General features: G+C 46.4%; 1 protein-coding gene across 2 annotated transcripts in view; it reads right to left on the minus strand.

Annotated features, from left to right (window-relative positions):
- The window catches only part of GRK4 (G protein-coupled receptor kinase 4), a 327,289-nt gene extending 316,655 nt beyond the window's left edge, over positions 1 to 10,634 (minus strand). The window contains exon 1 of one of the 2 annotated variants that reach the window (XM_069203507.1): positions 10,346 to 10,634. In XM_069203507.1, the coding sequence (XP_069059608.1) occupies positions 10,346 to 10,397 (52 nt within the window). In that variant the 5' untranslated portion in view covers positions 10,398 to 10,634. The remainder of the gene's footprint in view (positions 1 to 10,345) is intronic. The other variant, XM_069203503.1, reaches the window with a different exon arrangement.
- Positions 10,635 to 12,381: the final 1,747 nt, after the last annotated feature.

The raw sequence follows: 12,381 nt of genomic DNA on the forward strand, positions 1-12,381 counted from the left end.
CTCCATGACCCATTCATGGGCCCGCACATGTGATGTGCTGCCGGCCAAGGCGAGCCATTAGCTGCCCCATCGGAAGAGAGGACGCAAATTCGTGTCTGAGAGAAGACAATGTAAATTCGGCTTTGAAATATTCATACGCTTCGTAAAAGGTAATGCGGCTTTTACTCAACCGCACCATTTCCCACTCCTCCCTTCATGAAAAATTCACGTTATACGCTAATGGCTTTCCGCCAGGCTGCCATCTTGGAAAAGAACGCACGCGTTTATACCTAGAAATTATATTACTAAAGTAATCGTACAAGCATGGTCTCCGACAACTGTATATATATTTTTTAACACACTATTTTTGGGGGGCGAAGAGCTAATGAAAAAGAAATATCAACATAGAAGCACTGAGCAGTTTCCAGCTACATACTAGCAGTGCTTAATTTATAAATAAGAACGTGCCGGTGCCCAAAGCCCTCCTCTTAAACACGCGGCTGGTGCATTTAAATGTGCGAACACGGAATACTGAGGCAGAGTATTCCTGAAGCCATCTCCGGCCTCTTCAATCCATTTACAGCCACTCCCTGCCCCTTCAGCTCACTCTTGCAGCGTTCTGCTTTCTCCCATTGTGACGCGTTTTAGTTTTTCTCTTCCTCCGTCTTTCCCATGTGTGTCTTTTGCTCGCAGTAAATGCTTGAGGCAGAAAAATAAGTGCCGGTGCTCCGCACAGAAATAACAAACACAAAGTAAGCACTGGATACCAGTAAAAACATATATATTTGCAGTATTAATTTCCAAAGTTGCCTGATAAAGACGAAAACACCTAGAACAACATAACTGGCCAACAATGTAAATGTGCGATAGATATAGTGAGGCAGCATTCAACATCAAGAGAGACAATAAGATTATGAAAAATTGTGATTTGGCTACCCATTTTAGTAAACTGGGCTTTTCTGCTGAGTCGCTCTATGACAGTACTGTAGGGAGTAAACCCGTAGTTCTGTCAGTATGAAGGCAGTGCTCAGCTTCTGAGTGCAACCGGAAAACTGACTAGCTTTGCATTTCTATGACAACCATAATATTCCAATTCAAGAGAGTGGGAGGATGGAAAGAGGGAACCGTGGGAAACCAATGCCCTGAGCCTTTCTGCAGGCCATTTTTAGGAGGGGAGTAGTACTTCCGGCACATGTGTGTGTGACCTTCTGGTTGGATCACCTACAGAAGGATCCATGGGGCTGAAGTGGACTTTATACTGGCTTCCTAGTTGATGTTAGCCTTTGAAGGTTTGGAACCAGGCTCCCCAGTGCGGAGCGATTTAATTAAAGCGGCCTTTTCCACAGCAGCTGGCATCGGTCTTTGATTGCACTCTTTTTGCACGTGAGAGTGCTTTTAGGAAAGGACCATGGTCCATATGCATCAACACACTTGCCCATAGACACAACGGATAAAAGCCCTTAGATACATCAGGGCCTCTAATCAAGTAAATATTCTTTATGGTCACCTTAAATACAAACGGCTGCTGGCATTGGCTAGGAAAGTTACACTAATGCAAAACTCCAGTGGACTCATGAAACTTTTTTTTTTAAAAGAATGCATTTTATTGTTATTACAGAAAAGAATTCCACTGCGGAATCAGGGTAAAACAGTAGTTTGCACGTAGTTAACTGTATCATTATTTTTAACAATAACCATGCACACCACTTTGGGGGAAATTATATATAAGCCCACAAAATTAAAACACAACCTTTTTGCTAAAAGTATGCTGTAGGAGAAGCAGCAGAACAGTGGGGGTGCCTAGCCAGAGCCCGGTGTCCTGCTCTTCCGCGGAAAGGGCATTGCTTACTTGAACTCAAAACCGTAACAGCGCTTCTCTGGCCCTCAGAAAGTAAGCTTTTACACTCAAATATAGTTACGGCCCTCTCAGAAAATTCTAAAGGATTCGTTTGTATTAGAAATAAAAACAAGACTTACTCAGCGCCTGGATACCCCTCGGGTGATGAGTGCTTTACAAATCCCCATAACAAGCAGGGGCGTTTTGGTTGGTTCACCCCCAACCCCCCCCCCCCCCCCAATACATTTTCTGGTAATTACTTGGGTGCAGGTGCTTTCAGTTGAGTATGGGGACGTTTGTTGAATTTCACGAGGAACTTTTACATTCATAGAGGTATAAGCACAAACACACTCTCTCCCTCTCTGTTTTTCTGTTTTGAAAGCCCTCAAAAATGTTGGTTATTTTACAAATAGTGTGTTTTCTCTCTTAGCACTCCTATTAATCCGAATTCCCCTCTCTTCCTTCTGCCCCTTAGGCCCCTCTCATGCACCCCGATTTTCGTATAATGTATGTTAACATTATATGCCGGCTTAATTGTTGGAAAAACTGAAGCTCAGACCCCCCCACCCCCGCCCAATCTTCCTAACCAAGCTACACATCTGAACATAAGCTGCAGGTTACAGGAAGATACAACGTGTAAAAAAAGGGTCCTCATGGAACAAAACATATATTTTTTTCTTCATTACTACCAGTCAACACAAAAAATTATGTGCACATAACAGGAATAAAACGTGCCTCGATTTCGCAATGCAGCCAGGGCATCAAAGGAGAAGCAGTTAGTTTACACAATCCCCGGGTGCACCGTATTTCACAATCCTTCTGTTGAACATATGTCAAAGAGACTGCAACAAAAAAAATAGGCTATAACTGAGCCCACACAATGCCTGTCTTAGAAGTAACACAGGCTAAAAGCAACCCTGCGGGTTTCTACGGGCTGCCCTCCAGTCACCGAAGTGATAAACATTCTGTTCATGTGTGACCTCACTTCTTCACTTTACTTGGAGCAAATCTTAGAAGTTTGGATACGCTCGAGCTATGGCGGGTTTTGCTGTCTACTTCTGTTAGCAGCAGCGCGCCAGTTTGACAGGCATCACATGGACTTCAGAAGCAGCTGGCAAAATAAGCACTTCTTGCTCACAACAGCTGGCCAGATAAACTGGATTTTTCAAACTGACTCAACCATTTAACGCCCAAAGACTGCATCGTGGTTTCCATTAAGAAACCAGGCCAAATTGTTATACATTTTGAAAGTAATAGACATGGCATTCCACAGCTTATGAGGAAGAGATTTCAGCCAGCCTAGTTAGGATTTGCAAAAGCAGAGAGCCGCCAACGAGAATGGAGATTGTGTGCCCTCTGGGCTCAAATCTATCTCCCCCTTTCTTCAATAATTTCCTCTGCCTGGACTGATTCGAGCCTTTTATCTCATTACAACTATGCCGAATGACACACAGATCACTCTAATGTTCAAGAAGATCAACAACATTCATGCACTGCAGTCGGGTAAAGTGACAGGGCCTAACGGGCTCCCGGTGGAATTATACAAGGGCCTGGTAGGAAAGGTAGCCGAACACCTAAAATATGTTCTGTGATGCATTGACAAACTATAAATTGCCTGAGGACCAACATACGGTTATGATTGTGGTAATACATAAAAGAGGGAAACGGGCAACGGATTGTGGGTCGTACCGAAAAATATCCCTCCTGAACATGGCAGCTAAGGCGTTGGCCAGCCAAAGTCCTAGCGACCAGGCTGCAAAAGGAAATCGCCGCATTGTTCCCCCAGACCAATCAGGCTTCATGCCTCGAAGGAGTATCCACCTCAATCTAAGGTGATTATACAGGGTACTTACTACATATGACACAGTTCCCACAAGATACCCCAGCAGTCCTCCTGGCTCTAGCACCAAAATGGCATTTGACAGCATTGAGTGGGACTATTTGTTCACAATGCTGCGAAGGATGGGCTTTGGCATGCGGTTTTGCAACTGGGTCAAGCTGTTATACTACAAACCACTGGTGAGGGTAAGAGTCAATGAGACAATGACCTGTGTCTTTGCCCTCCAGCTATTCGCGCTGGCTCTGGAGCTGCTAGCGGCATGGGGGATTCCGGGAACAGAGGGATAGGAGGAACGCATCTCCCTATATGCAGACAATGAGCTGCTTTATGTCACCAACCCAACCCTCTCTGTAAATAGACTACTGCAAATATTCAAAATATTTGGGGACCATTCAGGATACTGCATTAATTAATCAGGCAGTCCATGCACTGTTATGGACTGGAGTAATCACACTGAGCAAGTTCCAGATGGGAGACTACGAGGGGGGGGTGGCTGTCCCAGACGCACTACTATAGTGCACAACGCAACTAGTGTTGGTAAATGACTGGGCCTTCGCATACCAGAGAGAACTGGCCTATCGGACTGACAGAGAGGCAGTGGGCCTGAGGGTATATGAAGGGGCCCTATACAATAGACAGCGGGGACGGCCATCCCGACACACACCCGGACAGTTGTGAAAGCCTGGTGGGACGCAGCTTTCTATCTGAGCAGGGCGAGGCACTCACCTTCCAGACTCTGCTCTGGGATAGCAACCTATTAAGGGAGGTGAGCAACCTGCAAGGGTTCTCCAAATGGGCTCAAATTGGTATAGAACTTCTGGAGGGGCAATACATGCATATCCTTGGAGGTGTTGAAGCAGGAATATGAAATGATGGACTCGGAGTGCTATAAAAATCTGCAGTTAGTTCATGCGCTCCCGAGACATATAGTGAAAGGGGAGCAACTAACAGAGGCAACGCCACTTGAAGATTGGGTTCTTACAGAGCCAATCCTGGATCATGCGCTCTCCACCATTTACAATAAACTGATCAATAACTCACTGGATCCCATGGGGGCCTGGGGGAGGCGTGGGAAAGGAACATAGGAACTTTTGATGATGGTGACTGGGCGGAGGCCCTCAAGAACGCATGCAAAATAGCTAAATATGCTTGCTTTCACCTCACGCAACTCAAGATTCTGCATAGGTCCTACTTCTCCAGGGTAAGACTTCAAAAGACTGGAAGAGTGAACTCAGGGCTCTGCACAAGAGGGTGCGGGATGGTGGGTACACTACCACATACTCTGGGACTGTCCCCAAGTACAGCTCTTCTGGGGAGAGGTCGTGAATAAAATGTTTCGGGTGCTGGGTGTGCCAATCCCTAGTGATCCCGGATGGCTTCTCCTACCAATAACGGGAAAAACCTTTTGGACCCGGTACCAACCAATATGGCTGTGGCTTGCAGCAGGAGTAGCCAAGCGGAACGTGGTTGGGCATGGGGTGCTTCCCAACCATCGCATCTGGCGGAGTGGGAAACAGATATGGACCGGTGTGAAAGGGCACAACAGGTGGTTTACCAAAGTAGAGGCTGCCCCAGGAAATGGGAGGGGGTGTGGGGCCATGGAACATCTTTCATGGAACTTGAGGGAGGGCGGGTGGAAATGAGAGACTGGGGGTTCTTTTCTCAAGAGGAAGCAATATCGTGCAAGACTGTTAAAACCCCCTATGGAAAGGAAGGGACTTTGATACTGCTTATTTATAATGCTATCTTCTATGGTGTTGTGTGCTTTGGACTCCATGTATACAGGATGATGACTGTATGCTATGCACTGTTTAATAAAAAAAAGAGTTCATAAAAAATAAATAAAGAAAATCAAAAGAAGAAGAATCCGCAACAACATGACCTCCAAATTTGCTTGCGGTGGATGACCCCAAATCATCACAACCTCTACCCGGCTAAAACTAAAATCCACAGATGTGGAAATGAGTGGTCGACAAAAGATTGCAACCCAGCTTGCAGGCCTGGAAGAAGTAACCTAAAGAGCAAACACAAAAAAACCTCAAGAAAGCATTTTAAAGCTAGATCGTATTGTGGAACCAAAGCTAGATGCTGTAATGAAACTACCAACAAACATACCCAAAATCCTAAAATGCATGTTATCCGTCTTGGCTGTTCCCCTAGAGTTCAAGCCACTGCTGTGCTTCTGCTCGCTTTCCTCGACTACTCACATCAGCTATAACTCAAGGCCCAGAAATGTGCCCTAAACACCTTTCTGGCAGGTACAAGACCTTTTTTTTCTCAGCTGTACTGCACTGAAAATACTTAGACTCGGACATACGCCAAATGAGACACCTAGAGCTCTTTTTGGGCACAGGGAATTTGAACTGATGGCAAGAAAAAAAACTTCAAAATCTACACTGGCTTCCAGTACTCAAAATAATATTAAAGAAGTATAATGAAATGCAAGTAAAATGTAATATTATTAAAACTCTCCACACTCCATAGAGCAGAAATTTCAGAAGTATCATCCCCAGACACTGCTCAATCCGCTAGGAACTATTGTCTTTCTCTCCCACTTTGAACAAGTGGCCATGTACCTAACTTTGATTGCTACCCTAACTGATGTTTTAACATTTGGCCTAGTTTTAGATAATATTCCTGCCTTGCGCATGTTACCATCTACATTTGTGGGCCTTCAATTATTAACACTATTTTGGTGTAAAGACACCCAACATTGTGTTGTCCCTGTGGTTAGGCTGGAGTTCTGTAGATATCTAAAAATATATATTTCCCATTGGATAATCCTATCATACACCCAGCAGATCCTAGTGGACAGAACATACAGACACCAGATTTCAGCATCTAACAGGAACCAACAGGACACCTCTCAGGTATTTGTCGAAGTGCAGATACACTATATGGTTGGGTATTCCAATGCTCAAGCCCTGCACACCATCAAAGTAGCCCAGGTAGTCCATATAATTGGATATCAGCAAGATCACAACTGCATGTATCATCATAAACTCCACAGACAACAGGGCACACTGGACGGGAATGCACCCAAGTGTGCCAGGCAGATGTGACCAGTATTACTATGTTGCTGTGCATACAACAGAAATCATTAAACAGAATCCTAACCACATACTCAGCGCAGCATAGAGAATCCATATTGATCGCCATCACCAGGCTCACAACTAACCACAATAAGCAACGCTCACAACCACCAACAAAACACATTAGACTGAACATGAATCCAACAAAGCAGGGTCTTGCTGAGCTCAAACAGCACCCCTCTCCACACGAGCAGTAAACCAGCCCTTAACAACACATAACACACTAACACAAAACCAATAGCCACTGGAGACCCCACTCTTATAGGGCACACTGTGGACCCTTACAAGAAACCATACTTTCAATTGCCTCAGACTCTTACCTCAAGCCGGCCAATGCATATAAGGATTTTCTCAGATGGCGTGTACCTGCATTGGTAAAGACCTCTGGCTACTCACTGTAACACACATACTACCAAACATACTCAAGAACCAAACATACTCAAGAAGCAGTACATCATCCACAGCCACACTGCTTATTATCCTACACTGAAAAACTTAGTAAAACTTTTGAAAAATTATCGACTCCAGGATGCCCGAGCAATGCAAGGCCATGCTAGCAACAGAGCACGTGCTAGATAAGTCTCTATAACACAATGGTTTTGTTTTAGCCTCTGGTATTTTCAGTGTTGCAAGGCTTAGAAACAGTTTTGCTGTCACGTATAGTAAATATTACCCCTTCCACAGTTAGAGTATTTGCGCTGGCCGCCACTAAGTCGTCCCACAAACCATGTCGTTGTCCTTTTAGCTCTTGCTGAGTTGAATAAGTTATCCATTAAACAACATTTGAGCTGTGCCACAACCAGCATTCCTGGCTCGAGTGCCCTGTTAAATAACTCAGCCTTCACACAGGTGAGAAACATTCATCCTTTGGCACCCCGGGAGGCGGTGAGGGGCACACAGACCCCATCCTCCATTGTGTCAGAATGTCAGATTCCGGCTGCACCCACAGTGCTGTAGAAGAGTATGACAGATCAGTTGTTCTCAAAAGAGTGGGTGGGACCATGAGACCCCCAATTGCCTTTGTGACTTCACTGCACCGGCTGCTAGTGACAGAACTATTCAGATTAAAAGGAAATTATTTGCAGATGGTAATCATTGAAAAAATCTGATGGCAAGCGAATCAAGATGTGAGAGTAAATGTGCGTCAATGGCTAAGCTCATTCTATATTAAAAAAAAAAAAAAAAAAAACACCTTTTGGGGGGGTGGGGGTCTTTTGAGCCAAACATTAAAAAGCGAATGGAAACAGAACTCACAATGTATGCATGTGGTATTTGTGTAGCATGAACCTAGCCAAGACAGTGGAGCAGTGCCTCAGAACCTGCGGGCCAAGACTAACATGTTATAGAAACAGAGTTGAGAAAGGAAACGTGAAGCATTAACAGGTTTTCACGTTGGCAAAGGTTGCTCTGTACGAAGTGGCAGAGACTGCAAGGATGAGATGTAAAAAAAAATGTGATGCATCAAAGTCACACTAAGTCGCAAATGTCTTTCCGACTCACAATATCAACCATGCGCTTCCTTGTGAATCACAAGGAAAAGGGATGATAAGAGGTTGCCATCTTCCTAGAGGCCGGTGAAAGGGTGCCAGCCCCCTTTAATCTTAAGAGTTTGCACTGAAAGGTTACCCACTGCTCGTCATTCAGTAACCAATGGAAGGTTGGCAGCTGTTCATGAGAGACTGCTTCCACAGTGCAAGTGCCTGCTCTACCATCAGGGAAAGCAGACGTAAGTCCCATACTGTCTGAGATGTGCCTTCCCCAAAGTGGCACTTTTTGGCACTGCAGCCCTATTCGGTTTAGGGGGCCAGGGTTATGACCACATGACTTTGCCAATGTAAATGCAGACGCCTCCTCCATCTCTGCATTTTCAGCTGGACTTAATTATTCACAGAAGGAATCCTGCTCCGTGAATACAGATGAGCACCGGGATGTCTCTCACTCACGGTGATACTTAAGGTGTGAACAGTGCTTAATTTGTGCTTGTTGTTTCCGGTGCTGAGCACCAGCACTTATTTGTGAGGGCCGGGGCTTATTCTTATGCCTCAAGCATTTGCTGCGAGCAAAAGACACAAACGGGAAAGACAGAAGAAGACAAAACAAAAAAGCGTAATAAAGGGAGAAAGTAAAAAGTTGCAGGATGAGCTGAAGGGCAGTGGGTGACTGTAAATGGATTGAAGAGGCCCGAGATGGCTTCAGGATTATGCTGCTTCAGTATTCAGTGCTGGCAGATTTAATTACAGCAGTCTCGTGTTTAAGAGAAGGGCTTTCAGCACCGGCACCTCTTTATTTACAAATTAAGCACTGGGTGTGAAGCACATAGATGTCTCTTCACATCGCTCGGAAGGTGCACAACCTAACTTCTCTGAAGCTCATTGAAAGTTTTTTTTCTCCAACTCCAGAGATCTCCTCACTGAAAATCCCTGTAAAGTTGTGCGAGAGTTTTATACCCGAAGCATGAACGCCAGAGAAACTGCGTACGAATAAAGTCAACCATGCTCTGGTCATTTCCTCACACCCAGCCTAAGTAAATGTACTCAGGTGGTTAGCTCCTGAGGACAGGAAAGTCCCTCACCGAGCAGGTAACTAGAGACTGTTTATGGTGCAGGGATTGCCCTAGGAGTGTGCAGTCGGACGCCCTCGGAGCAGAAACTGCCTTTTACCTCCTGTAATACGGGTGCATGACTCCAGATGTTATGGACTGAGTACCGCCAGCACGCATGCAAGCTGGCTCAGCGAAAACAACCTGCAGGCCCTCATTCATAAATTAAATAAAGACGCATCACTGGGCGCCTTCTAAGCCAGAGGATGACAAAAACTCCCATTCAGCAATTCAAATAGTTTAAAGGCATTCTATCGGTTAAATCCAGTGTTTGACGACTGAGTAAACCCTTGACATATGCATGTATTAATGGTTAATGATTTGAACAACAGTGCCTGACAGGAAAAAAACAGGCATTTAAACTGGGGCGGTGGACTTATCTAAACCTACTTTTCCATGAATTTCTTCTTTAAATATTATGTGAGCGTCCATAACCTCTGCCGGCAACGAGGCCGAAGCATTTTACGTTATTTCAGCCAGCTGCGTATTCGGCAATGGACAACAATCACTGTGAGGTTTATACAACTGCCCTGGAGCTGGAAACAACAAGGAAAGCGAAGTCAACAGGTAAAGGTGAAAGAAGGGGTGGAGGGAGCCGGGAAAGGTGCGCATGAAGTACCGGGGAATACCGCTGCCAGTGCGGAAGCAGCCCGGAGTGGGCACAAGTCAGTCCCTCTGGGCACCCAGATGCGAACTGAAACCCCCGGGCAGCAGAGTCCCCCTCGGAGCGCGTGCAATATGTATGCGCATCACACACCGCCGGGTCCGTGCTCCGCGATGCACCGCTGCAGACCTCCCCGAGCGCTAAGAAGCGCCCCCGAGAAGAGGGGTCCCAGCCGCCGGGCTGGTGCCGTCCGCCGCACTACAGCGACACCGCGGCCGGGGGACGGGACCCCGCTGCGGAAGGAATGAAGGACCCCCTTGTCCCTCCCAGGCGCCCCGCTTCCGCCCTCGGAGCACGAATCTGGACCCGAGGTGAAGCCTCCAGCCCCGCTCACCTTCCCGGGCTTTCAGCAGCACCGTGTTGGCCACAATGTTTTCAATCTCCATGATCAAGGGCGGCTGGGCCGGCACAGCATCGCTCAGGCTGTGGCTGGGCTGGCGGGAGCCCGGCTCGCACCGCGCCTTCTGCTCGCGGACTGGCCCTTCATGCCCTGGCGCACGGGGGTGCCTCTGAGCGCCTCGGCGGGTGCCAGCGCCGAGTCCTGCAGCTGAGCGGCGCTCTGTCCCGGCCCCCGCCCGCCTCGGGTCGCTGGAGGCCCGCCCTGCTCTGGGGCTCCCCGCTGCCCTCTAGTGGGCGGCCTGGGCTGAGGAACCTGCGGACAGAGGCCGGTCACTTCAGAAAGCGCCTCTTACAGCGGGGGCCGTCACTAGGCACCCCCTGTGCCCGTGCCACAGGCACCTGAGATACATGTTCTACAGCGTGCTTCGAATGCATTGTAAATGCAATAAATAAAATATACTAGAGAGATATGCCAGTGTTTACCTTTTGCAGCGAACATAACCCTCAACCTGTCCCATATTGGTCTTTTTTAGGTTTTACCGACTTAACGAACATTTTTGATGGTGCAGCAGGAAACTGCTATTTAAAAAAAAGCTAATATAATAGATTGTTTTGCCAAATGAGGATCACTTTCTTTCTTTCTTTCTTTTTTTTTAAAATCCGAAACATAGCTCAAACCTTACCAATAAAGGCTAGGCGAGAGAAGTCCTGGCTTAAGTCGTGCTTTTCTTGGCTTTTGTTTCAAGTTTCGCATCAGGATTCTAAGACAGGACCAGTGGCTTCATATTATGAATCATTCTCGCTCTTCCTTTTCATTTAACTTGGAGTAACGTTTAATAACAATAAGAACACGATAACACAAATAGGGAGATACGGTGTCCATAATTTTTAAAATTTAAGAAAAACCACAAATCCCATGATAGGAGTATATCAACGAATACCCACTGGACAAGGCATGTAAGTATTATTGAGCACCGTAGAAAGGCCTCTTTCTTGCTGCTCGAAGGAGCCATGATAAATATTTTTTCCTCTTCTCTTGAACGGTTTATTAATATTACTACAACTGTTTGTTTACTTAAGTGTGTCCTTAGAGTTCGGAGATGGCGAAACACACATCACTTTTCTTGCCCCTCACGCACCATTGTTCTGATCTTTTATACACTTTGTGAACTTTTACTAGTGAGACCTTCGCAGTCAAGTGTATATCTTCCAACCCCCACCCAGTGCTTAATTTGTGCTTGTTATTTCCGGTGCTAAGCACCAGCACTTATTTTTGAGCACCAGCACTTATTTTTCTGCCTCAAGCATTTGCTGCTAGCAAAAGACACATGGTAAAGATGGAGGAAGAGAAAAACGAAAAAGTGCCCCAAAGGTAGAAAGCAGAAAGCTGCACGAGTGAGCTGGACGGTCAGGGATTGGCTATAAATGGATCGAAGAGGCCCGAGATGGCTTCAGGATTACGCTGCCTCAGTATTCCGTGCTCGCACATTTAATTGCAGCAGCTGCATGTTTAAGAGGAGGGCTTTGGGCCCAGGCACGTTTTTATTGACACATTAAGCACTGCCCCACCCCTCTTAACAAGTCCTTGACTTCTGGGAGTTATGTTTTTTTAGAATGCAGCCCCTCACTCTGCAGCGGACTTTCTTTTGCCAGATGACAGTCTAACAACTCCTCTCCTGTCTCTACGGCCCCAAGCCGAAGCACCATGCCTCCTCTCCACTCACCACTCACAGTTCCTCTTGCAAGGCTAAGCAAAGGACAGGGCCTGAGGAGATTAGGTGGGCCTTCAGGCCCTTTGTTGTTAACCCCCCTTCACTGGGAGAAAATTGGCACCCGTCTCAGAGAGCAGCCATATGTAAATAATTATATACAGGGCTCTGTGAACGTGGGGATTTTTTAAATATCTTCATTGGTTGAGCATGTGTCACTCTCACAGGACCAGCCCGCCCTTACTCCTCCACATGCTGGTGAGCAGTAGCAAGTGGCCTGTATGTACACTGAGTATAGGGTATTGTGACAGGTGTAGTGTCT

This window comes from Pleurodeles waltl, chromosome 1_2, assembly GCF_031143425.1.
Source record: "Pleurodeles waltl isolate 20211129_DDA chromosome 1_2, aPleWal1.hap1.20221129, whole genome shotgun sequence".
NCBI classification, from domain to species: Eukaryota; Metazoa; Chordata; class Amphibia; order Caudata; family Salamandridae; genus Pleurodeles; species Pleurodeles waltl.